Below are 27,858 nucleotides of genomic sequence, written 5' to 3'. Positions count from 1 at the left end.
TCTGGCACTGATTATGCTTAATGTGATCCTTCTGTAATTCGGCATTTTCACTAATCTGGCACCCCTCAGGTCCCAATGGTGCCGGATTAGTGAAGGTTAGCTATTGCCTAATGTGATACTTCTGTAATTCAGCATTTTCACTAATTCAGCACTCCTCAGATCCCAATGGTGCTGAATTAGTGAAGGTCGACTTGTATCACAATACTCATTTGACTATTCTTGAAACTGTGCTTCACTTCTGCTACACTCACAACTGCACTGTGCCACTCATCCTTGAAAAAGACTGTATAAGTAACTGTACAAGTAACATTAATACCCTGGTTCATTGCTAAAAACCAAGTTACAGATTTCCCCCGTCGGGAAAAGTAGCAAGAGGCAGAACTTAACTCCACCATTGCTGTTAAACACATTTGACTGGCATCTGGAAAGATCCATTACGTAGTAAAGCATTACTCAGAAAGGGGTCAAAGAAAATCAGAAAGAAAATAAACATTTTTAATTCTGCAGCTGAAGAGCAACGACCAGGAAAATGTCCAAAAAAACTGTTAATTTTAAAACAATGAACACAAGCAGAAAACTATCAGCTCTGCCCAAAAATATCTAGTTTTACCCATCTTCACATCAACAATCACTGCCTTATCAGTAATATAATGAATCATGATTTGAAGTGACAAAATTCTATTCTAAATCGGGGAAATATGACAGCCACGTCATGTTAATCATGAAAAATCAATATATGTGACCCCCACATTAAAGTTGTTCAGGTAACAGAAATTCACCTTTACAGAATTTATAAATAATTACCCCAAAAATTAGATATGATATAAAATTTATTCTTATGGAATTCATGAGAGAATAAAGAACTTTCCCACTTCAGATTTCTTGATGGATGTGCAGATTATGCAGCTTTACATTACAGAAAGTAATATTTGGAGTTTTGTAGGAATCCAACAGTGACCCCCCCCCCAATAACGTGTGAGAGTCTCCCATAGGTGATATTAGCAATTCCTTGTTCATCCATAGTGTGCAGTGCTACATCTTTTCCAGTAACAGAACCAGTAAACTTACAAGAACAAACTATTCAGATTGAAACAAAATCCTGAACATGTTACATTATGTTCACTGAGCTGTAAGTACAAGTTCCAAGATGTACAGTAATGACTGCATAATCTAACCCAATATGGAATCTAATTCGTTCAATTACTTATTTAAGGTATTCCCCTGATGTTATATCAAATGGTCCATTTTGTTTTAAAAGATCAAATCCCTCTCCATGAAATATATCCAAACTTAGTGGCAATTTTTACTTCCTGATTTACTATCTCAAGATTCTTTGGTCAAACAGCCAGTTCAAACCTGCTTGACAACACCAAATTCCTTTAGCTAATGCAGGGAATCAAATGACATTAGGATAATAGAAATCTTCGCCACAAGCCTCCACATCTCTGGATATTTTCTTCAGGGTCAAAAGAGAGCTATTAACTTTTTGAACAAAATAAAAAATCCAGAGATGATTATCTAGAAATTATAATCTAGGTAATCTAGGTATTAATTACCTTCCAGTTTCCTCTTTATAAGAGTAGTCCAGGTACTTACATGTACTGCTGTACCCTGCAGCATCACTAACAGCAAAGCTTTCATCACAAACTCTCAGCTTGCAAGTTGAGTGCAGATTTATGATAAGCAGTAGAAGAGAATAGAATGAAAAAAATAAAAGACAAGGGACGACTGCACAAGCGTGTGGAAGTCAGCAAGTTAGACCGGCGCGAAGAGTTTAAGAGGAGACAGATTTTTCTTTAGCAGTTTAATCGAGGTCGACTGCGCAAGTGTATGGACGTCAACGAGTTAGACCGGCGTGAAGTTTAAAAGGACAGAACTTTACAGAGCGGGCAGTGGAGTAGTGGGCGACAGAGTAGGAGGGCTTTGGTTCAATGGCGCTTACGTGATAACTGGTCGAGTCCAGGTAGGTTAACTGTGAACAACAGAAACAGGAAGTACGTCTGTGAGGCCAGTGTTCTGAAATGGGTGTCAGATGTGAAAAGTCTGGGAGACTCCCAGCCTCCCGGAAGGCCACATCTGCACCAGATGTATCGAGTTGTAGCTCCTTAGGGACCGGGTAAGGGAACTGGAGCTGCAGCTTGATGACCTTCATCTGGTCAGGGGAAGTGAGGTGACATAGAGGAGCTATAGGCAGGTAGTCACTCCGGGGCCTCGGGAGACAGATAAGTGGGTAACAGTCAAGAGAGGGAAGGGCAAGAGTGTACCCCTGTGGCTGTCCCCCTTAACAATAAGTACTCCTGCTTGAGTACTGTTGGGGGGATGACCTACCTGGGGGGGGAGTTGTTGACTTACCTGGGGGAAGCAACAGTGGCTGCGCCTCTGGCAGAGTCCGGCCCTGTGGCTCAGAAGGGTAGGGAAAGGAAGAAGGCAGCAATAAAAGGGGACTCTGTAATTAGGGGGTCAGACAGGCGATTCTGTGGACGCAGGAAAGAAACACGGATGGAAGTTTGCCTCCCAGGTGCCAGAGTCCAGGATGTTTCTGATCGTGTCAACGACATCCTGAAGTGGGAAAGTGAACAGCCAAAGGTCATGGTACATATTGATACCAATGACATGGGTAGGAAAAGTGAGGAGGTCCTGAAAACAGACTGCAGGGAGTTAGTAAGGAAGTTGGGAAGCAGGACCTCAAAGGTAGTAATCTTGGGATTACTGCCTGTGCCACGCGACAGTGAGTATAGGAATAGAGTGAGGTGGAGGATAAATGCGTGGCTAACAGACTGGTGCAGGGGGCAGAGATTCAGATTTCTGGATCATTGGGTCATATTTTGGGGCAGGTGTGACCTGTACAAAGGGGACGGGTTGCATTTGAAACCGAGGGGGACCAAAATCTTGGCAGGGAGGTTTGCTAAGGCTATTGGGGAAGAGTTTAAACTAGAATTGCCAGGGGGTGGGAGCCGAACTGAAGAGATGGAGGAAGAGGTTGTTGGCTCAAAAATAGAGAAAGCTTGTAGACAGTGTGAGAGGGAGGATAGGCAGGTGATAGAGAAGGGACGCGCTTAGACTGATGGTTTGAGATGAGTCTATTTTAATGTAAGGAGTATTATGAACAAAGCGGATGAGCTTAGAGCGTGGATCAGTACTTGGAGCTATGATGTTGTGGCCATTACAGAGACTTGGATGGTCCAGAGCCAGGAATGGTTATTTATTGTGCCAGGCTATAGATGTTGCAGAAAGGACAGGGAGGGAGGCTAAAGAGGTAGAGGCGTGGCACTGCTGATCAGAGATAGTGGCACGGCTGCAGAAAAGGAGGAAGTCATGGAGGGATTGTCTACCGAGTCTCTGTGGGTAGAAGTTAGAAACAGCAAGGGGTCAATAATTCTACTAGGTGTTTTTATAGACCACCCAATAGTAACAGGGACATCAAGAAGCAGATAGGGAGACAGATTCTGGAAGGGTGTAATAATAACAGGGTTGTTGTGGTGGGAAATTTTAATTTCAAAATACTGATTGGCATCTCCCTAGAGTAAGGGGCTTTAGATGGGGTGGAATTTGTTAGGTGTGTTCGGGAAGGTTTCCTGACACTATGTAGGTAAACCTACAAGAGAGGAGGCTGTACTTGATCTGGTATTGGTCAGGTCTCTCAGTGGGAGAGCATTTTGGAGATAGTGATCACAATGCTATCTCCTTTACCATAGCATTATAGAGGGATAGGAACAGACAAGTTAGGAAAGCGCTTAATTGGAGTACGGGGGAAACATGAAGCCATCAGACAGAAATGTGGCAGCATAAATTGGGCACAGATGTTCTCAGGGAAATCTATGGCAGAAATGCGGCAAATGTTCAGGAGATATTTGCATGGCGTTCTGCATAGGTACACTCCAATGAGACAGGAAAAGGATGGTAGGGTATAGGAACCATGGTTTACAAAGGCTGTTGAAAATCTAGCCAAGAAGAAAAGCTTACAAAAAGTTCAAAATCCTAGGTAATGATAAGAGATCTAGAAGATTATAAGGCTAGCAGGAAGGAGCTTAAGAATGAAATTAGGAGAGCCAGAAGGGGCCATGAGAAGGCCTTGGTGCACAGGATTAAGGAAGACCCCAAGGCATTCTACGGTATGTAAAGAGCAAGAGGATAAGATGTGAGAGAATAGGACAATCAAGTGTGACAGTGGAAAAGTGTGTATGGAACCAGAGGAAATAGCAGAGATACTTAATGAATACTTTGCTTCAGTATTCACTACAGAAAAGCATCTTGGCAATTGTAGGGATGACTTAATGGACTGAAAAGCTTGAGCATATAGACATTGAGAAAGAGGATGTGCTGAAGCTTTTGGAAAGCATCACGTTGGATAAGTCTCCGGGACTGGATGAGATGTACCCCAGGCTACTGTGGGAGGCGAGGGAAAAGATTGTTAAGCCTCTGGCAAAGATCTTTGCAACATCAATGGGGACGGGAGAGGATCCGGAGGATTGGAGGGTTGCAGATGTTGTTCCCTTATTCAAGAAAGGGAGTAGAGATAGCCAAGGAAATTATAGACCAGTGAGTCTGACATCAGTGGTTGGTAAGCTGATGGAAAAGATCCTCAGAGGCAGGATTTACGAACATTTGGAGAGGCATAATATGATCAGGAATACAACATGGCTTTGTCAAAGGCAAGTCGTGCCTTTCGAGCCTGACTGAATTTTTTGAGGATGTGACTGAAGACATTGATGAAGTTAAAGCAGTAGATGTAGTGTATATGGATTTCGGTAAGGCATTTGATAAGGTACCCCATGCAAGGCTTATTGAGAAAGTAAGGAGGCATGGGATTCAAGGGGACCTTGCTTTCTGGATCCAGAATTGGCTTGCTCACAGAAGGCAAAGAGAAGTTGTAGAGGGGACATATTCTGCATGGAGGTCGGTGACCAGTAGTATGCCTCAGGGACCTGTTCTGGGACCCCTTCTCTGCGTGTTTTTTTTATAAATGACCTAGATGAAGAAGTGGAGGGATGGGTTAGTAAATTTGCTGATGACACAAAGGTTCGAGGTGTTGTGGATACTGTGCAGGGCTGTCAGAGGTTACAGCGGAACATGGATAGGATGCAAAACAGGGCTGAGAAGTGGCAGATAGAGTTCAACCCAGATACGTGTGAGGTGGCTCATTTTGGTAGGTCAAATACGATGGCAGAATATAGTATTAATGGTAAGACTCTTGGCAGTGTGGAGGATCAAGGGATCTTGGAGTCCGAGTCCATAGGACACTCAAAGCTGCTGCGCAGGTTGACTGTGCATTGGCCTTCATCAACCACGGGATTGAGTTTAAAAGCTGAGAGGTAATGTTATGGCTATATAGGACCCTGGTCAGGCCTCACTTGAGTACTGTGCTCAGTTCTGGTCACCTCACTACAGGAAGGATGTAGAAATGACAGAAAAGGTGCAGAGGAGATTTACAAGGATGTTGCCTGGATTGGGGAGCATGCCTTATGAGAATAGGTTGAGTCAACTCGGCCTTTTCTCCTTGAAGTGGCAGAGGATGAGAGGTAACCTGATAGACGTGTACAAGATGATATTGTATCTATTAAATAGGAGCCGTGGACAATTCTGATTTGATGGAGAATGGACGTGAAAACACAGAGGAACATCTGGAGAAATTTCTGAAACACCCGTCCGCTGCTGTCGTTACTGTGTGGTCAGGAATCTTTCAGAGGGTAGGCCTCAAAATCCCCGGCCTTGCCTGCTTTTGGCAACTCAGAAGGAGGTCGAATCGTTCCGCAGAGATGCCACTCAGTACTCGGTGTTGGAGAGCTGATCAGAGCTCAAAGTTTTCGGATGACTCAGAGTCGGACTGTGGTCAGGTATGGCAGGGAGAGTTTTTCTTCCTCCTCCTGTCTGCGTAAGATGTGGGACATTTGAGAAACTTTGAACTTTACTGTGCTCACAGACTTCTTCATCAAGTTATGGTATTGTTACACTGTTTGTAACTATATGTTATAATTACGCGTTTTATCAGTTTTTCCAGTCTTGGTTTGTCCTGCGTTTTGTGATATCACACCAGAGGAAATAATGTATTTCTTAATGCATGCATTACTAAATGACAATAAAAGGGGACTACGTGTCTTCATAATCTAAAAAAAAAGATGAGAGGCATTGATTGTGTGGATAGTCAGAGGCTTTTTCCCCAGGGCTGAAATAGCTAACACGAGAGGGCACAGTTTTAATGTGCTTGGAAGTAGGTACAGAGGAGATGTCAGGGGCTGTTTTCTCCCCCCACATGCAGAGAGTGGTGAGTGTGTGGAATTGGTTGCAGGCGACGGTGGTGGAGGCAGATACGATAGGGTCTTATAAGAGACTCCTGGATAGGTACATGAAGCTTAAAAGAATAAAGGGCTGTGGATAACCTTAGGTAATTTCTAAGTAAATACATGTTCGGCAGAGCATTGTGGGCTGAAGGGCCTGTATTGCGCTGTAGGTTTTCTATATTTATGTTGCTAAATCCTGACAACAGACAATACTGCAAGAAAATATTGAAATACCACTATTGTATCTTCTGATATTAGAATGGCTTGAAAAGGAATTTCTCAACCAGCTGCCTCACACTTTGTTGTGGTAAAATAGATGGAGAGGAATGGATGTTTCTGCATTAGTTTAGTTGGGCTCTAATGATGGCCCACACCCGCCCAAAGAAGAGCTCTACTTTAACATTATAGAGTCAGAGTCATAGAAAAGTACAAAGGGCCCATCAGCCCATCTAGTCCATGCCTACCTATTTAAAATGCCTACTTTCGACCTGCACCTGGATCACAGCCTTCCATACTCCTAATATCCATGTACCTACCCAAGTTTCTCCTAAACGGTGAATTTGAGCTCGCAGACACCATTTGTACTGGCAGTTCATTGCACACTCTCACCACTCTGAGTGAAGAAGTTCCCTTCATGTTCACCTTAAACATTTTACGTTTCACCCTTAACCCATGTCCTCTAGTTCGTCTCACCCAATCTCAGTGGACAAAGCCTGCTTGCACTTACACTATCTATACCCCTCATAATTTTGTATACCTGTATCAAAGCTCCTCTCAGTCTTGTGCATTTCACAGATAAAGTCCCAACTTATTCATTTTTTCCCTATAACTCAGGTCCTGTCCCAGAAACATCCTTGTAAATTTTCTCTGTACTCTTTCAACTTTACTTACATCTTTCCCATAGGTCGGTGACCAAAACTGCACATAGTACTCTAAATTAGGCCTCACCAACAACTTAAACAACTTCAAACATAACATTCCATCTCCTGTACTCAGTACTTTGACTTATGAAGACCAATGAGCCAAAAGCTTTGTTTACGACCCTATCCACCCATGACGTCACCTTCAAAGAATTACACTTCTCAGTGCCTTGTCATTCACGTGCAAGACACCAAACCTGGCTGGTCCTACTAAAGTGCAACACCTCACACTTGCCTGCATTAAGTTCCATCTTCAATTGTTTATTTTCTGGTTTGATTTGCAGAAATAATAATGCAATTTCAATATGACCTGCAAAACACTGCAGCTGCACATAAAGGACAGCAAAACCCTGTCAATGACTAAAGCAGACAGACAATTCATGGTAAAAATATTTGGAATAGCTCATGGTACAATTTGGAACAGGTCAGAAATTCACAACTGGAAAATTACAGATAATCACCCCACTCCCTGTACCACTCTCCACTGCTCAGATCAACACCACCATCCTCTCATGTCCTGAAATATACATACAAAGTTCCAACATGTGGAAGGATAGCTTTCACACATCCCACCACCAGCCCCAACAGTTTGCATTTTATAGAACTGCCCTGCATGAAGACTTTGCAGATTACACAATAAAAACTGGAGTATTCAAATGGCCATTGGTTATTTGCTTACATGGGAAAGCATATAGAATTATGGAATTGGATGTTCTCAAAACTCAGAATCTTATAAAATGAAAATTAAATTGAGTTTGAGATTTCTTCAGTTACTATTAGCAATTAACTAATTATGAAGAGTAATTTTTTTTAAATGGCCCTTGCAATTTGCAGCTTTGTAGCAGACTTAAAATCGTCAACCCAGTGTCATAGTAAGTAAAAGCACAATGTTGCCATATAACTACTTACACTATTTCAAAGGCACTGACAAATTCAAAGTACAATGTTACAACATTCTAAACAAGATATTGTAAAATAAATTCTTCACAATTGTTAGGTATTTGTAGCATTTCAATGCTAAGTAAATAGTCAAACAGATCAGTTTGCTTGAACAATTATTTTATATACATAAAACTAAAATACCTGGGCACCGGGTACAGAGCTGAAGGGGTTAGATGGTCTCATGACTGGCTGAGTGTACATCATCGTTGGTTGTGTCATCAAAGGCATAGCTCCCATTGGAGGTGCCTAGAGAGGCAATAACCACACAAAAAAAAAAATCACAATTCAAGCACATGGTTTAACCTCCTACACAAAGATAAGATTACTTGTGATCCCTGCATTACAGCCACTCAGGCAATGGAAATAAGCCCTTATGGAATTCACAAATCACTACCCAAAAAAGTTGAGTCAGTAATAAAATTCATTCTCAAAGAATTTATGTGAAAAAATAATTTTTAAAAATCACCTTGAGGTTATTGAGGCATAAGCAGATGACGTGGCTTCATGTAATTTAAAATCTTGATACAGACCACTTTCAGTGAACAAATTCCCCCGTTTTACAGGTGTTACTTGACTTAGAATATTTAAATTTTATATTGCTAATTAAAAAATACATCCAATATTTTAATCAGACTGAAGTTTAGAAAGTCTCACTTAAGTATTCACTCATTCAGTAAACCCCACTGATTTTCTCATCAAATCGGAATGTGAATCTTCGATCATGGGGAGGGAACGTCAACTCAGACCATGAGAGGCCTGAGGCGCAGACCTTACAAGGCGCAGATTGGAAGTCTGTGTGGGGCGCCACTCCTCGCAGAGACACTAGAGCAATGTGTGGTTAAGTGCCTTGCTCAAGGACACAACCACGCTGGCACAGCTGAGGCTCGAACTAGCGACCTTCAGATCACTAGACGAACGCCTTAACCACATGGCCACGTGCCCACTCAAACTTTTCAGCTTTGATCATGAGAAAAGCTTAACGTCTTGATTTAGACAGTAGAAGACATAGCTTCACCTGAAAACATTGACTTTTCATAATAGGTAAGAATACTCTGATAATACAATGATCACTGCAAAGCCTTTGGCCAGCACAGGTGTACAGGAGAACCACCAACATTTGAGAACCAAGTTCACACAATACCAAGGTTACAAGATACACCTTACACATGTAATGTGGGCAAATGACAACTTGTTTTTTTTAAATAGCATTTACCTCAAGTGAACTGAAGACTGTTTTAAATATTTTTTTTACAAACATTTGCTCAGCATATAAAAAAAGTTGAGCAATGAGTGAAAGATCAGATAAAAAAAAAGCCACTTCTGTGCACTTACCATGCCATATCCCATCACTGCTGTTGGCGTTGTGGCTGGGTAAGCCATGATGGGAGGAGCCTAGATCAGAATCACTTTATTATAAGATAGCAAGAAGATGCAACAATTTCAAATATACATTTAAAGATAATCTTCAAATCCAAGACAATATGTTCTATAATTATGCAGTCAAGTACATTGTAATTTGCAAAATGTATAGAAAAGATAAAGAAATGCATGTTTTACAATGGAATGTAGTCAAATATTGAACACACAGAACTGCAAACAAATCAATATATAGAAGAAAATGAATTTTTTATTGTTTTTCAAAATTCCACAACAGGTTTCAAATTGTAAAAATATCCCTTAAAACTTCATTAACAAAGAACCTAGGATTGGAATCACAAAATAGATACACAAACATAATGTCTGTGCTACTGGAATGGTAGACCAGAGACCCAGTCTAATGATCTAACCATGAGTTCAAATTTTATCAAACCACTACAACTAATGGCAGGAGGTGAGAAAACCAATGCAAGCAAGAAAAACCTACTCAAATTTGCCTATGTCAATCTTTCACAGTCCATGAATATATGGTAGAGTGACTGGAAACTGTAATGCAGAAGAAGTCCCATCATTATGAACATAAAGCATCACTGTATGGGATTTGTACTGTGGCAGATTAACACTGCCTTTACTTCTCAAAATCAGGCTATACTTTGGGTCAACGATAGCAGCATAACTGTAGTTCAAAGCATTTCACTCCATCATTAAATTCAACCTTGGGGATTAATCTTGGCTAAATGAAGATAGAAAAACATGCCAGGAACTGGTGCACCCAAAGAGACACCAAAGGGCTATAGGCATACTCAAGGAGAGAGAGAGAGAGAGACAGAGACCACTCAGAACCGAAGGATCAAAATAAATGTCTCCAGGTTTGACACAACCAGTGAAAGTTGCAGCTATACAGCACCAGGGACCCAGGTTTGATCCTGATCTTGGATGGTGTATGTATAGAGAAAAAATGTGTCTTGAATATCTTTGTGGGTTTCCCCTGGGTGCTCTGATTTCCTCCTGCAAAGAATGTAAGCTGGTTTGTCAGTTAATTGCCCACTATAAATTGGCCTTTTTTGTGGTTAGGTGACATGAGAAATTGGGTGTGTTAATGAGCATGAGAGAGGTTACAGGGAAAAAAAGCTGGGGATTGGGAATGACATTAATGCTTATGCTGACCCACACTCAATTTTGCGTAATAGGAAAACAAGAAAGTTTCACTCCTAGCTCCACACTCAATAACAACCAAGCCCAGTACGGAAAGAAAGTAATTTTTTAGCCTTCCACATCCAGAACAATTTCATGAATGATCCACCTATTTCTACTCTAGAAGATCCCAACATTACAATACTAATTGTTCACTTTGCCTGACATCAAGAAACAACTGAAAACATTGGATAGTTGAAAGGCCACAGGTCTCTGACAACATCCTAATTGTGGTACTGAAACCTTTTGCCAGAAATAGTAGTGCTTCCAGCCAAGTTATCCTTATATACCAACAGCAAACGAAGAATTGCTCAGTTATGGTTTATTTTCAATATTCAAACTATCGAGTGTATTATTTCAGCAAACTCTAAAGCTCAAGTTATATTAGGACCATTTGGATGAAGAGTTACCACAGCTCTCATTCAAAACAAAAGGAACCAGACGTGTGATGGAAATATTGCTCATAAAAAGTAACCCAACATTTGTCAGAATGGGATCAAATCACTACTGAGACAGTCTATAAACAATTGCAGCAAACTCTGGACTGGTAAGTAACAAGAAAGACTTAGTGCCAGATAATAATCAATTCCAAAAGTCTAAACCTCTGCCTTTAATGTTTAATAGCATTAACATCACAGATACTCCTTCATCTTGAATGAATACAGTCCAGAAACCTAACTGAACCAGACCTGTTATGTGTTACTAGGACAGATCAGAACCTCTTCACTCTTTAAAGCCTTTGTACCCTGTAAAACATGTAATGAAATATTCTCTTGCAATTCTAACAATGCTTAGGAGCTTAATACTATCCAGAGCAAAGCAACTCACTTAACTAGCATTCCATTCATCATCTTAAATACGTGTTGCTCCTCTGCAGCCCCATTATGGCTATAACGTACATTTAAAACGAAACTCTGCAGCAACTCGGAAATGCATTATTCATATCACCAAATAAACCTATGAACATTTATGCCAAAAAAAGAGGAACCAAACCACAGGTCCACTAATCAGCATGATCCACTTCAGACCACACATCATTCTGAATGTTGAATGTATCATTCTTGCCACAGGAAAAATCCTGCAACTCCCAAACAACACTCCCTCATTACATGGGCTTCTGTGAGTTAAAGTAGCTGTGCAGTATCATCTCAAAGACAATGTGGTTTGAAAAATAAATGAAAGTTTAAGTAAAAAGTTTGTACCGGCTGTTACAAAATCCACAGTAGAATTAACTAGAATTTAAGGGATGCAAAATGTATGAATTTATGTTCTCAAGAAGTCAACAGCAGCAGTATTGATTAAGTAAATTAGATACAGAAGCTCTCCAGTATGAACAATTATATGTTTCTGTGGAAAAGCTTTCATGCCACCTTTGTCAATAATTTAAGGAGGCATTTTACTTTGAATAATTTGATAATCATCTCAGATAAACAAATTTTTAGATTTCAATAGTCAGGCAGGTGATAGAAAGTGGTATGGTTCATCAAGCTAAACTCTAACCAGATTTCTTCCTTCCTCACATATTCCAACTAAATGTTTGGGTTAAGACAGCCAGGCATACAAAAACACAAGAACAGAAAGTCACACAGCCTTTATTTAAGAGAAGCACCCAGGGAAAACCCACGCATTCTCCTTAGAGATGATGTTGGAATTGAACTCCAACCTCCAACGCCTCAAGATATGATAGCATTGTGCTAACCACTATATTACTGTGGCGCCCCAAGCTAACCTCAATATAATTAAGGCTGTTCCATTCCAAGCCTTTGTGCCAGATCCCCACAGCCCTCAATTCCCAAATTCACTCCACTTTAAGTAGTTTTAATGAACTAGCATCAACAACTCTCTGGGTCAGACAATTGCAGAGTTTAACCAGTCTCCAAGAAACCTCAAGTTTTAAATGACCAACCCTTATCCTGAAACTATGCTCCCATTGCTCGAGATTCCCCCACTCGTGAAAACATAGCAAAATCTGTCATACCACCTTAGCATCTTATATTTCAGTAAGATCAGCACTCATTCTTCCAAAACTCTAAAGAATACAGACCCAAATCATTTGATAGGACAACTGTTTTGACCATAATTAGCCTGGTGTACCCTCTTAGAATGCTTCCAAAGTTGTTCTATCCTTTCTTACGTAAGTGACCAGAAATGTGTTCTGTACTTGCCAACACCCTGTACAAAAGTACCAAAGGGAATCTATGATTTGTTTCATTTTATAGTTTAGAGTTTTGCCTTCGTTTCAGCTGTTATTGTGGTGTAATTTCTGCTGTCTTCTTTAAAAATTTGTTCTCTCTCCCCCTCTATTTTCACACCTCCTGGGTATTACCTGTCCTGGGTATTTGCAGCATTCTCTTTTATTTCAGATTTCCTCCAATAGCTGTGTTCTGCATCTTCATTCCATTCCTTCAGAAAGGTCAGCTATGGTTAACAACTTTTTACTTATGTAAGGGGTTTCTTCTTTTATGTTACTGCATAGGCTAATTAAAATGGCTTCTTTGTTTTGTTATAATTAAAATGGCTTCTTTGTTATGTTAACTGCTGAGAAAGTTCTCCCGCTAGCAGCTTGTTTGGGTTATGTTATTGCTAGGAGAGCAAACGAACCAATTGGGATAGATGTTATTCTTTCTAGTGTGCCTGTAAGTTATTGTGATGCGCGGGTTTTTGGGGCAAAAGGCGCGATGGAGAGCGAGAGAGTGGACAAGGTGCTGGGAGCTGGTTAACAGGGTCAGACCCCGAGCAGGAGTCCGAGGTCCAGGGTCTTTGGCAAGGAGAGGAGATGGAGACAGAGACAGACTCATGTGGAGCATCTGGTCAACCACCGGGCAGCAGGCGGCAGGTCGAAGTGGTCAGAGGGGATCGAATGATGAAGAGAGGGTCGTTACTAGAGCTCCAACTGTTGTGCACAAAGAGATTGAACTTTGACAAATGTGGCGCCTCATTTTCCTTTTATATTTTATCTCTATTAATTATATAGTTCCAGTAATATCTATAAACTGTGATTCATTTAATCGTATATGGTGTATTGTCTGTTATTTGGCAGGGTGGGGTATATCACACAGCATCCACACAAACTTAATTACCCAGTTTGGCAGGGCCGAGGGCCGTTTCCCTAGACGACAGCGAGTTGAGCGACCCTGAGGCTTGCCAGGGGGGCTACACTTATTATTTGGCTCAGTTAGAAATACACCGTGAAATAGGCCCTTCCAGCCCTTTGAGCTACGCCGCCAGCATCCCCCAATTTAACCCTAGCCTAATCATGGGACAACTTAAAATGGCCAATTAACCTACTAAATAAAACATCCTTGGACTGTGGAAGGAAGCCAGAGCACCTAGAGGAAACCCACGTATTCCCGTGGGAGGACATACAAACTCGTACACAGGAAACCAGGATTGAACACCGAACTGTAATAATACCACGCTACCGTGCGTGCCGATTTTCATTGCCTTTTTCAGACAGTATTAACAGCTTCTCTCTTGGTTATAAAATATTTATATTTGACCAATCGCAGTCATTTCCATTGCTCACATCAACTTTCCCTCTTTCTGTAACCTGAAACATAGTTATATTCTCATTTTTCATTTCCTGATCGGGTCAGTGACCCAGGATTTTAAATCTATTTCTCCTTTCACAGATGCTGCCTGCCCTGCTAAATATCTTCTGCTTGATTTTTTATTTCAGATTTCCTGCATCCTTGCCTTTTGATGTTAGCTAAGTTGGTTTCATGGTGAAGTTCCCATACCAATCTCTCATTTGAAATAAAGACAGTGCCATGTGCAAGAATAAATACTCAAGTCCCAAAACAAACTTGGGAAAAATGATTAATAGTGTTGGGGAGAGGGGTGGGGTGGGGCAGCACAGTAGTATAGCTGTTAGCAAAACGCCTTCATAACACCAGTAACATGGCATCCATTCCTTCCTCTGCCCGTAAGGATTTTTACATTCTCCCTGTGACTGCATGGGTTTCCTCTATGAGCTCTGTTTCCTCCCACATTCTGAAGACGTACCCGTTAATAGGTTAATCAGTAACATGGGTATAACTGGGCTCGTTGCACTGGAAGGGCACGTTACCATGATCTAAGTCTCCAAATCTAATTTATAGTTCTGCTTCAGGTCAATACTTATAAAAGTCACATGAAACTATTCCATAAATATTTATTGTCAGCTTTAATTTACTATGAAGACTACAAAAATATTTCAACATATCACAGGAGATTCTCCACTTTATCAGTGAGCGACATGTTATTCCATATCATCTGAAGATAGCTAAAAGTTAAATAGAGCCGGAAATTCTCCAAAGCAAATCATGCTTTAAATTGCACAATTTTAAATTTTAGGCATATCAGGCATAGGTGGTGTATGCTTCACAAATTAACCATTAACATTTTGTCAAACCACTGCCAAAGTAGATACTTAAAAGAAAGTAGCGAATTCATGCATTACAGGCTACTTTGGCAGTTTCTTCACGCAAGAAGAAGAGTTCATGAAGCCACAGACTTGCCCACCACATCTGACTAGGAGAACAAAGAAAAAGGTGTGTGTGCGGGGGTGAGGGACGGTTCCATATATCAATTTATATGGAAGTTTTCTTGAATAAATTTGAATTTGCTTTCATGCTGTCATCAGAGTGATATTTAGAGGACAGACTTAGGCAATGGCAGCAGCAAGTTTCAAACAAGTTTCCAGCGGGTGAAAAATGTAACAGCTGCAAGTAGTTCTCAGATCAGTAGCGAATGACAACAGCATGCCAGCTTTTAAAGTAAAACAATTTCACTTACGTATTGAGGGAAATGCATGCCATTCTGCTTTTCAAAGGAAACAATTGCATAAACCATCAAATATTTAGTCAGACTGCACTCTTACAATTAGTTTATACATTGCTCATGTTAAAGTTAAAAAAATAAGTTAGTCATTAACTATACTTAATTTTAAACTACCTGATCGTTCTTAAAAAAGTCACACACACACATCCTCACTTCTTCCACTTTATAAAATGTTATTGCATCTATCAAGGTTTTGTGGATACTTCTAAGCAGTATTTGTCAAATGACCAAGGAAATGTTCTGACTGGTTTCTTTGTTTGATCTGTGCCCAGTCACAAAAATAAACTTTTCCAGGAGTAGGCAACATAAAAATCAAAAAATTTCAGTAGACTTAAATCTACTGGATTTTAACAATCTTAAACTATGCAGAATATTACAATACCTATCAAGGCATTGGTTTGGTGAGTTACTTTAACCAAACAAGAAGAATCCAAGTACTTAGTAAGTTGTTGAACATCAGGAACCTGCCTGGTATGGCTAAACAACTCACCCATGAATTGTAATCCATGTCTGACTGATCTTCAGTTCTCAAGGGAAGTTTTCCCAATTGACATCATTACCACAAACCTTTGAGAAACATTGTATTTATATTAGTTTCAATTGTAATTCAACTGTGGTGGGAATGAAACTCTCAGATTCAGTGATTGCAACTATGACATTCCTGTGAAAGGATTACATAGTTGTTGGGCAATAATTTAAACCATGAGTACTTGGAAACTCCTTTTGTGGTTTAATTAGCAATCTAACACAATGCTGAAATGAAGCAGAAAGCAGGATGCTACTATACCAGGAATGACAGACCACAAACCCATTTCCAGCGTCAAAAGAAATTCAATGACCTTGCTCAGATGGTCAAGGTTAGCAGTTACTGACAAAACCAGCACAGCTTCAATTCTCATTCTCAACTCCAGCACTCGTATACCATATGTTGACAGTGTATCTACACCTGTAGCAAACATCACTTAAATCTAAACAACAGGAATTCTGCAGATGCTGGAAATTCAAGCAACACACATCAAAGTTGCTGGTGAACGCAGCAGGCCAAGCAGCATCTATAGGAAGAGGCGCAGTCGACGTTTCAGGCCGAGACCCTTCGTCAGACCCTTCCTATAGATGCTGCTTGGCCTGCTGCGTTCACCAGCAACTTTGATGTGTATCACTTAAATCTATTGAGATACTCACTTGTTTCCCATAGAGGAGGTGGATGCTAGAAATTAGTGCCCTGAACCTCTTGGCATTCCACTAGATGCTACATCTTGTCATTAGTAAGTCTGCTAAGCACCCTCTTCCCTTCACTCTCTTTTGGTATGATCATGCTATTTTTAAAATTTAAACAGAAGCACGTGCAAAGGCAATCTATCATCAGAAAACTGCAATGGAAATTTAGTCCAAGGCCATCATGGCCCAACATTAAACAAGCCCCAGTGACAATGTGACCTGTGACAGTTTGCAAGGGCAGTTTGCCATGCAAAGTGCCAATAAGTCCATGACACGAAAAAATCTACTGCATCTCTCTGGGTCACAGTAACTGCTCTCCCATTACCACTGCAAAAGTAACCTTGCAATTGGCCTTCAGCTCATATGACCCAGGTTAAGCCTGTTCATGCTGGAATGCTACAGTCTGAAGCTGGGCCGTTTGCCCAGAGCTGCTTGTAGTCACCTTCAACAGTGAGAGAGCAATCTTCCAGTGGTTTGATTACAGCCAAGCAGCAACAGGCAAGGCAGTATCATAAAAGGAGATCAAACTCAAACAAAAGAAGCATATGAGGTAATTAGAAATGTATTCAATTGTTTATGTCTACATTTATTTTATCAGTGCTCTAGTATAATTCATAGAGATTCTTCTTTTAACAGTTGCTTTGCCTTGAATCTGTGGACTTGTGCTGTCCTTATCCTGTGGCACTTCAAAGCCCAACTAAAATCAATGTACCATCCTTGTTGATTCTGAGCTGTACACAATGATAAATCTACAGTAAGTGAGCAGAAAAGGACATTCTTCTCATGAAAGTAGTAGTAGATAACTAGGTGACATAGACTTAAGCTAGATGGCAGAAAGTTTAAAGGAGAAAAGAGGAAGGAAAAGTTCATAAACCAGTGAGGGTGTGAGGGAAAATAGTCCAAAATTCACCATCCAAAAGGATGGTGAAAACTGTCAAATTTTATAAAGGTATGTAGATGAATATTTGAAAAGCTACAAAGTGTACTGACAGAACTATGCAAGCTAAGAATTATGCTGTAAAAACAAGTCAGAAATAATTTTCAAATGAATGGAGCCAAATCCTCTGCTAACAGGAGCATTGTCTTGCACGTGCAATGCTTCACTTGAATGGCATAATGGAGGAGAAAGAACTGCTCTTATAGCAAAAGAAATTCACAATTTAATTGTGTATTTAGAATTCAAAAACTTATTAACATGACAAAATATTAAAAGCAGCTTTTTAGAAATATGAATCAATCTTCAATGAGTTAATTTGTATTTCAGTACAACAAATGTGCTCAACTTGAGACATTTTACATGTATCACCCCTTACTCGAACAGAAATATTCCTCGAAACTTGCATAAAAAATTAACTCACCAGTGTAGCAGGATTCCAGGTTGTAGTAGGAGCAACCTTGGGCTGCCAGTTGGTTCCTCCAGTTAGTTTCTTTTCCCCAGGCTGGTTCCAATGAAGATCACTTCTTAGGCAAAAGATTCTTTAATTAATCATTCTGTATTCCAATTGCAAACAGCACATTTATAATACAAAGCTGTCCAACTGAGGCAAACAACAAACTAAAATTAAGAATAGCCATAGAGCTTCAGATCAAAGAAACTATAATGCTGAACCAAAGTAAAGCCAAACTATGCAGTTATAATAAACTGCAACATAATAACGGTTTTGGCATCTTCACATTCAATCATTAAGTTGATCTGCCAAAACAATAAAGACAACTGATGCATATTTGTATTTAAATAGTTTTGAAACTTCACTGCAACTGCTCTGTAATTTATGGGTAAATTAGGACACTAACACAACAGCCCTTCTTTGAGTGATCGCTTCTAGGCACCCTTTGAACATTTAATGTTAGCTAATTTAATTGGTAGAAATGGGCAAGTTACAGGATTCAAGTTGCCAGGACGTAATACAGTCAGAGAAACATAGGTTTAAAAAAAAAACTGGCCAATGAGTATCTTAGATACTCTCACCCCCAAACAATGCTATAATGTTTTAAATATAATGAAAGTGAGACTAAACTATTTTGTTTTATACTGCTTAGTTCTACTCCTTGAACTTTACTAACCATCCAAGTAAAAAATTAACATCGAGTTTCAAAAACTCAATGAAATATGTGCACCAAAAAACAAAACCTGAATGTGGAGCTGATGTAGTTACATCCCAGCAATAAAAAGTGATGTATTAGCGTAATTAAACATGTTCAATCAAAGAGACCACATCCCTATTTTCTGACACATTTTTTCCACATTAGTTGTATTGTCACCTGAACTTTTTAAAAGTCACCATTATTTTTATTCCTGTAGAGATAACAAATACCTTGACAATTACAAATTATACCCACAGCTCACATATTACAAAGCATTCTACACAATCTGAAGAATCAAAAGGACCAAATTTAAAGATTTCTAAGTTTCACAAGGTAGTGCCATCACCAAATTTCTCATTTTAATACAAAGAACATTTTTGGGCATTGGAAAATATGCTATAATTTCAGTAGAATATATAGAAAAAATAATCCTGTTAGGAAAATAGAGTCTTAACTACTTTAATAAATATGCATGAATGACTGGTCCTTACTTTTTAGCAGATCCATTTCCAATTCCCAAGTCTGAAATACAAGAAATCAATTTGCATTACTTGATCAGCAGTAAGAGAGAGAAAAGAAGTTAAAAACACAACCATATATGTTAGATACTTACTGCCAACAAGATTAGCCAATGATGAATCCAAATCCTCTCCTACTAGCTTGTTTGGATGTGGCTTTGAAGATGGCTGGGTCTGACTCTGCAAAGCTACAGTTGGTTTCAGGAGTCCACCTAATCCATCAAAGTCTTTGGAGGTCAGTAATGCATCATAATTAGAGCAACACAAAACAAAAATTTTGCAGGGACATCACTAATATTTTGCCAACAAAGATCAAAATGTTAAAATCCCAACTCACCCATTCAAGCATGCCAAGCATAGCCAAGTGCCCATAGGTATGGATAATGGAAAAAAATTAGAATAATATGTTTACAGAACAAGCCAGAAATGTAATTAAAGCACTGCATATTTACTAAGTACATATCAACAGAAAGATGACCTAGAAAATATTACCTAATAAAATGTATACATTTTCTATTATACCTTATATATAAAAAACATAACAACATGCAGGAATAAGCCAACATTGCTGCATGCAGGGAAAAAACCATTTAGCTAAAATATATTGACAACTCCTGCATAATTTTGCAAGCAACATATCAAATACACATATATTTCAAATACAATTGTAACAAATGCACAGGTGCTTTGAATGTTTAGGACTATCTAATGTTCAAAAATAAAGTTGAGACATCAATACCTTCATTATCAGAAACACTGCTTTTTCATATTTCTCAAACTTGTTTCATCATATTTCCTTCAGACATGGAAGGAACCAGTTCTCAAAAGCAATTTCAATCTCATTCCTGCATTTACTCCCCTCTTATTATTCTCCCTCACCTACAATCAACACGATCCCTGATTTCCTTGCCAACCACTAATGTGAGGAGAAGATTACAGCAGTCAATTAACCAAACAACCAGCAGACCTCTCAGGAAATGTGGGAGGAAACTGAAGTACATGGGAGAATTCACACAGTTACAGATAGAAGAGACAAACTCCACACAGGAAATACCAAGAGGTCAAGATTGAATCTAGGTCTGAAACTGTCAACTACCTGCACGATGTGCAGCACCACTGAATTCCCTTAAAAAAGTTCCTATCAATGCAGCAAATAAACAAGATTAATGCTTTTTTATTTGAGCAATTATTTGAACTCCAATGCCACCAAATTGATAACATGAGGAAACAAAACTAATTAATGCCAACTTGATAGAAAGAACTAGCAATAAAACTGGTTTTAAAAAAATCACAATTTTCATAATTTGTTAATACAGTTAACTAAATAAAACATGATCAAAATTATTACTCAAAACATTCTGGACAATTTTCAGATGATACACTGCCTCCGTTTTGGCCATGCACTAGGAAATGACAGCGCGCCTTTAGTCTCATTGTGATGTATGTGCATATTGCAGGGAGGCTAATTCGAGAATACGATTCATGGCCTGCATGATAGAACAAATTACACATGGATATATGTCATTCATGGTGACATGGAATGGGAAATCACCCAAGGCTACATAACTCCAAGAAATGCACAGTGATATCTCGTCAGATTATTTTCCCCCAGTCTCCTATTTTAAGCTGCAATCTTCATCCATAAGAGACCAACACTGACAGTAAAAGATGGTCAAATATTTAAAACACCACAAAGCTAAATGAACCAACTAAGCAGTCAATTGAACATTTTAATAGAACATTCAATCATTTTACTTTGACACCATTTTTAATATAAAATAGAGAACTTATTTCTGGGTTATTGGTATACACAATAAAAACTCATCAAACCCATATCAATGTTACACTAACCTAACTGGTTTGTTTATATAGTTCAATGCATCACTCACTGGCAAATCCAACCTTAAAACATCTCAGAAACCAGAACAGCAGTTCAGACAGTCTAATTCCATATTCAGAAAAGTGCAAGGTAAAGGTAATAAAGTATACAATTCTTCTAAGTGGGATCTCCCCCCCCCCACCCACCGTAGATGAAAGTAAACACTATTAACTTTTGGGACCGAACAAATTTGGGAAACTTTTAGCCACTGCCTCAGTTATACTAGAGTATTAAATTTCATTGACATAAATACATGATCTGAATACCCTGTGGCATTCCAAAATGAAATGATTGTTGTTCAATGACCTCTTCCCCAATGGAATAGGATATTCTTACCATCAGAATCCATGATGCTATTGGCTGTGGAAGTTGATTTAGTTCCAAATACAGACTCAAAGTCAACATTAAGGCTTGATGAAGATAGTGTCTGAGTAGCTGGTGAAGGAGTGAACCCTAAAATTACAAAATAAACATGGTTACCTTCAATAATGCAAAAAGAGTGAAGAAAAACCTCATTAATTCTTTTACCAATCAGAATTCAGCTTTAAGTTGATAGATAATCCAAATTTTAAAGTGAATAATTCATTTGGCTACTGTTTCCAGCTTCTCCTTCAAAAGTTGTTTCATTATTCAAAATAGTAAGGCTACTGCAAACTGAGGCAAAAAAAAACTTCTGCTCAAAATTTCCACCTCCAGTACACGGCAAGTAAAATCAATTCAAAAAGAAGCAAAATTAATGAGACTTCTGAAGCAGAATCTGTAATGTCAGGATGAATGCAATGTATTTTAGGTCGGTGTATTACTGTCACCAGTAAAAAGCTTACACAATTAAGTTATCCGTTACTGTAAATGATATCAGTATACATTCTCTAAGTACGATGAGTAAAACTGCAGCATCTCTCCATGCTTAAAGGGATGGACTGTTTGCATCAGAAATGCCCAAAATGCATTTGCTCAACTTTCACTATGGTTAATATCTGACATTGCCCACACAACTGTTATTATTGATTTGTACTCTTTGCAAATAACACTTCTGATTCTACAACATGATGCAACTTTAAGTGAAGAGCTGAGAAGAGCTAAGTACATCAGGCAGTAAGAAAAAGATAAGAAAGTTCAGCAAAAACAGGGACTTTGGTTAAGCCAGTAGAAAAAAATCAATGCAGAGTATAAACAATAGCATGGACTAGCTGGGTCAAGAGTCATGGTGCTATGATCCAACTCCTGGACAAATTCAATGTTTCATTATCAAGAGTTCTTCCTCATTTCAATAATAATTGATAACCTAAGTTGCTTTACACCACATAGTCACTGTCAGTGCCATCAGGTCATCAATCAAGACTACCGAGCACCCACTTTTACACTAATCTTAACCTAACCCATCTATTTAGCACATATTCACATCAACGCCCTTCATTACCACCACTTAGCTATACACCAATCAAATTAATAATCAATCGGCACACTCTTGGAAAATGAAGCACCTAGGAGGAAACGTGTGATCACAGAGAAAATGTGGAAACCCCAGCCAGACGGCAACGGACTGAACCCAAGCCAGTAAGGTAGCAGCTCTATTAGCTATGCTACTGAGCCACCTTAGTCAGGGAAGATTAATTACTCTGAAAGCTTACAGACCAAAATATTTCAAATATTAATGTAAAAATTAAAATTCTTAATTCAATTACAGAAAAAGGAAATACAGTCAAGTCCCAAACAGCAGGTTTGACATCACCATCTCATAACTGTACAAAGTCTTTTGAAGACTAATTCAAGTCTTTTACAATTGGTGAGGTCAATCAATTGGAAACCTATTTTGATTTCTTGTTTCACTTCCATTTTGACCATGTTTCAAATTTTGCTGTATCAAAATTATTTATTGCTATTACTGAAATATTTATTACAAACAAAGCAGCATTTCAGATTTACCAATGTATAGAATTGAAACTGTTACAGAAAATGCAGAAATTTCACAGTGCACCTTTCCCAAAAATGCCATTCTGTGCTTCAATTACCTCAAAATATGAGGTGGGTACGGATACAATTTGATAAGTTTGGAAGGAAAACCCCAATGACCACAAGGTGTCAGTCACCATAGAAATCATGCTATATGCAACACGTTTGTTTTGCAATTGCCATACCAAATTGGATACAAGAGAAAATGTCCACATTAACACTGATAAGGCATCTTTGCGCATCAAGTGGAAAAGGTATCAACATGGATATTTCCAGTTTAACAGAACATATTGCCACTCACATGTTTACATGGTGACCTGTCAAGTATTGTTAAACCCTGTTGCTCAAGCACATGACTTCAGTAAATCACTGACAGTAAAATGTGAGAAAATAGATGGTTTACACTGAATAAAATACAGACTAGATGACATTGTTCGTAGGTAAAATAATGAAACCTTCACCATGGCAGATGGCATAATTAATCATCAAAATGCTAAATATATGGTCCTGTGCAAAAGTCTTAAGCACAGATATACGGCTGGAGTGCCTAAGAGTTTTGTATTGAGTATTTGTCAACGTGGAGCGGAGTGTTAATTTGTTAATCTGGCAGGAGCTAATGATGCTGGGAATAGTGAGGGTGGAGCACTGAAGGGGTGTTGGTCAGGTGGCAGAAAAGGAAACAGTGCTGTGGGGGGGGGGGCCTTGATACAGGTACAGATACACTCAGCCCCAAGACACCAAGCAAGGTCATTTGATTCCAAATAATTGGCTTATTGGTCATTACAGAATGTCTTTCTGGTGCTTCATACTTCCTCCCCTCTCCCTTCCCCCTTCTTCCTGCCCCCTTCCCACTCTCAGTCCACAATAGAGACCCATATCAAAATCACGTTTATCATCACTCACGTCTTGAATTTTTTTCTGTGGTAGCAGTACAATGCAATACATGAAATTATTATAGTCTTGGGTATGGATGGATGTAGATGCATACACATAAATACATATATGTGTAGTAAATCTGCCTACTTTAAACTATTTCACAAGCAATAGATGACGCTCAGTAATTCAGTGCAGAACAATGATTTAACTTCATTAACAGCACTTTCAGAACAAAGTGAATCAAACCTACCTGCAAATAGACCAGCTACAGCAGGGGACTCTGTTCTAAACTGGGAAGTATTAGAATAGGCTGGAGGACCACAGAAGGAATCTGACAGATGAATTGTGCAAAGAGAAGATCAGAAAGATAAGCAGCAGTTACTGAGCCAAGGACTGAAGTCTAAACAAACAGAAATAGTATATAGAAATTTCATGAAAGTAAAATATACTGAGTACATTCTTGATTTTTTAAATCAATTGCTTACTATCCCATAACTACATGCTACAAGGATAATCATATTGATGACCAATTCTTAAACATTGTTTCTAGTCTTCCTCTGAATTATCAAACTTAAGACCATTAGTTTAACTCAGCTGTCCATCCATCACTTCGTCTTTAAGATCATACATCTTCTGCCAGATTAAACCTTCTGAGCCCATTGGTACATTGAGAGGAATTTCAAAAAGAGAATTTATTTCTAACAGATGAAACCCAAACAGATGCCAAAGTCCAGAGTAGAAAGAATGGACCTGTACTACACAATAATCAATTGCTGAGTTTTTAAAAATTGGTGGTAATGGAATATCTAAAATTCAACAGTGCAATCTTGCTGTGTGTATTGTATAGAACAAATAAGGAGACACTGGATCAGGAAGAAGGCAAAAGCGATAACATTACATTTTAACATCTAATACACTACATGACTCAGTCTTCTTTCATAGATTGAGCGATCCTGAATACAAAAATCAATTTATGTTCTTCTATTGCAAGTATGATAGGGAAATAATATTGAAATACAAGGTCATTCATTCTTTCCATATGGAAGTTATAAATGGTAATTTAGTTTTATAACTATATTAACATAAGAAACATTACGAAGTGTCTCACAAATAAGCATGGTAAAAAAGGCAAGAAAATCACAGGGGAAATTAAGTGAAGTGATCCAATGTAGATCGAAGAATAAAAGATGGTGTAAAGTTATGTCAAATTTATTAACAAATCTAGGACTGGGTGTGACATTACACTAAAATAATTAAATTCAAAATAACCAGGCATTAACCATACTTGTGACAGTCAACTTCCTTCTTTTCAGGGATATCTTTTGCAGAAAAAATAGTGAAGAAGGGAATGGATAAGAACAATGGTTGCCAACAAGATCCTGGAGGCAACAATGCAGCTGAGAAACTACCGCTACAGATAAATCACTGTGCTCAAATCAGTAGCAAAGACAGTTTCAAGAGGGCTAAATACTGTACATATCCAAAGTTGGCCAATAAGCTGCCCGTGAATCCTATAACAAGAACTGGAATGGCACAAAGTTCTTTCATGACCCCAGTGACTTGGATTAGAATCTGACCAGTGGTGTTATCTGTGTAGAGTCTGAATATTTTCTGACCACATCATTTCCTTTCACAGCCCAGAAACACTTGGGTTAGTAGATTAATTGCCTCTAGTCTACATGGATGCTTAGACAATTGGTAGATTTAATGAACATGTATGACAGAATAGATTACAGGGAAATACTGCAAGTGGGACAAATAGGATGAATGGGAATGATCAGAGCTGCCAAAGGTTCATTGGGCCAAATAGTCTCTGTATAAGGTAATCTACGCCCACCTGGGCAAGCCAGCTAGCACTGTGAGGGTCATGTTTTTTGACTTCTCCAGTGCGTTCAACACCATCTGGCCTGCTCTGCTGGGGGAGAAGCTGACAGTGATGCAGGTGGATGCTTTCCCGGTGTCATGGATTCTTGATTACCTGACTGGCAGACCACTGTACGTGTGGTTGCATCACTGTGTGTCTGACAGAGTAATCAGCAGCACTGGGGCTCCACAGGGGACTGTCTTGGCTCCCTTTCTCTTCACCATTTACACCTCGGACTTCAACTACTGCACAGAGTCTTGTCATCTTCAGAAGTTTTCAGATGGCTCTGCCATAGTTGGATGCATCAGCAAGGGAGATGAGGCTGAGTACAGAGCTACGGTAGGAAACTTTGTCACATGGTGTTAGCAGAAATATCTGCAGCTTAATGTGAAAAAGACTAAGGAGCTGGTGGTAGACCTGAGGAGAGCTAAGGTACCGGCGACCTCTGTTTCCATCCGGGGGTCAGTGTGAACATGGTGGAGGATTACAAATACCTGGGGATACGAATTGACAATAAACTAGACTGGTCAAAGAACACTGAGGCTGTCTACAAGAAGGGTCAGAGCCATCTCTATTTCCTGAGGAGACTGAGGTCCTTTAACATCTGCCAGACGATGCTGAGGATGTTCTACGAGTCTGTGGTGGCCAGTGCTATCATGTTTGCTGTTGTGTGCTGGGGCAGCAGACTGAGGGTAGCAGACACCAACAGAATCAACAAACTCATTCGTAAAGCCAGTGATGCTGTGGTGATGGAACTAGACTCTCTCACGGTGGTGTCTGAAAAGCGGATGCTGTCCAAGTTGCATGCCATCTTGGACAATGTCTCCCATCCACTACATATCGTACTGGGTGGGCACAAGAGTACATTCAACCAGAGACTCATTCCACTGAGATGCAACACAGAGCATCATAGGAGGTCATTCCTGCCTGTGGCCATCAAACTTTACAACTCCTCCCTTGGAGAGTCAGACACCCTAAGCCAATAGGCTGGTCCTGGACTTATCTCATAATTTTCTGGTATAATTTACATATTACTATTTAACTATTTATGGTTTTATTACTATTTAATTATTTATGGTGCAACTGTAAGGAAAACCAATCTCCCTCGGGATCAATAAAGTATGACTATGACTATGTATAAAAAATGACTAATTTTAGAAAGAGGGTAATTATGCTCTTTGAAATTGTCAGTATATGCAAAATATATACAGCTTTTTAAATCTGTAAGTGTGAGCACAAACTATGCAAGAGAAAGTATCAGGTTGCATCATTTAAGGGTTTGGATTGAGGAAATAATACATCTTATTCTTTTTCTCTCCTCTTCCACACTATGGTACAAAGGGGAAATGCTTTCCTAATTTCCCATTCTTGTTGGACAGCGAGTTCTTCTGACCGCCTGTTAATATTCTGGATGGCCTTCTGCTGTGCATCCATTTCCCCTTTAGTTTTATGCTCCACCCTTCCTTCTTTACCTCAAGGTGCCAAAAATCAAACAACTTTGGGCAATGCAGAATTTGTTGGCAACTTATTATTGGTCGGTTGATGTTGTGGTCCCTTCCCATCACCACATTCCTCTTTTTAGACATTCTAGTACATTTGTCACTGGTTTACTTCAGTGCTTTATGTTGAGTTTCAAGACTCACGTGGTAGCAAGCTATTAAGATAATTTGTATCAGGTTATTCTAGGTGCTGATGGGCATTGATTGATGTTGCCAGTTTAGTGACATTTATTATATATTTTTCATAACTCATTTCTGTTTCTCTCTCCGTTCTTCAGTAATTTGGTGGTGGCCCCAGTATTTGAACAATTTCTAAAATAAACGTGGACTATAGGTTCCTTATTTCACACTTTGTTTCTACTCTAAGAAGTTCATAATATGTTGCAGTTTTCACATACTTTAATCACTCTGTCAATGTTCTCCCAGTTATCTTC

The 27,858-nt window shown here is 39.2% G+C and overlaps 2 protein-coding genes across 28 annotated transcripts in view; one reads left to right on the top strand and one right to left on the bottom strand.

Annotated features, from left to right (window-relative positions):
• ccdc83 (coiled-coil domain containing 83) overlaps nucleotides 1-6,228 on the top strand; it is a 115,818-nt gene extending 109,590 nt beyond the window's left edge. Inside the window, exon 11 of the mRNA XM_063053934.1 lies at nucleotides 5,566-6,228. Within this exon, the coding sequence (XP_062910004.1) occupies nucleotides 5,566-5,589 (24 nt within the window). The 3' untranslated portion in view covers nucleotides 5,590-6,228. The remainder of the gene's footprint in view (nucleotides 1-5,565) is intronic.
• The window catches only part of picalma (phosphatidylinositol binding clathrin assembly protein a), a 188,253-nt gene that overhangs the window by 12,379 nt on the left and 148,016 nt on the right, over nucleotides 1-27,858 (bottom strand). For 3 of the 27 annotated variants that reach the window (XM_063053904.1, XM_063053905.1, XM_063053917.1), the window contains exons 14-21: nucleotides 24,312-24,392; nucleotides 21,569-21,685; nucleotides 19,449-19,580; nucleotides 19,327-19,357; nucleotides 18,109-18,211; nucleotides 15,488-15,511; nucleotides 9,473-9,532; nucleotides 8,282-8,386 (exon numbers count right to left, since the gene is read on the bottom strand). In XM_063053904.1, the coding sequence (XP_062909974.1) occupies nucleotides 8,282-8,386; nucleotides 9,473-9,532; nucleotides 15,488-15,511; nucleotides 18,109-18,211; nucleotides 19,327-19,357; nucleotides 19,449-19,580; nucleotides 21,569-21,685; nucleotides 24,312-24,392 (653 nt within the window). The remainder of the gene's footprint in view (nucleotides 1-8,281; nucleotides 8,387-9,472; nucleotides 9,533-15,487; nucleotides 15,512-18,108; nucleotides 18,212-19,326; nucleotides 19,358-19,448; nucleotides 19,581-21,568; nucleotides 21,686-24,311; nucleotides 24,393-27,858) is intronic. The other 24 variants (XM_063053918.1, XM_063053920.1, XM_063053921.1 and 21 more) reach the window with 16 other exon arrangements.

This window comes from Mobula hypostoma, chromosome 7 (genome assembly GCF_963921235.1).
Source record: "Mobula hypostoma chromosome 7, sMobHyp1.1, whole genome shotgun sequence".
Classification (NCBI taxonomy): Eukaryota; Metazoa; Chordata; class Chondrichthyes; order Myliobatiformes; family Myliobatidae; genus Mobula; species Mobula hypostoma.
The sequence above is the reverse complement of the archived record's forward strand: the minus strand, read 5'-3'. Positions and strand labels throughout refer to the sequence as shown.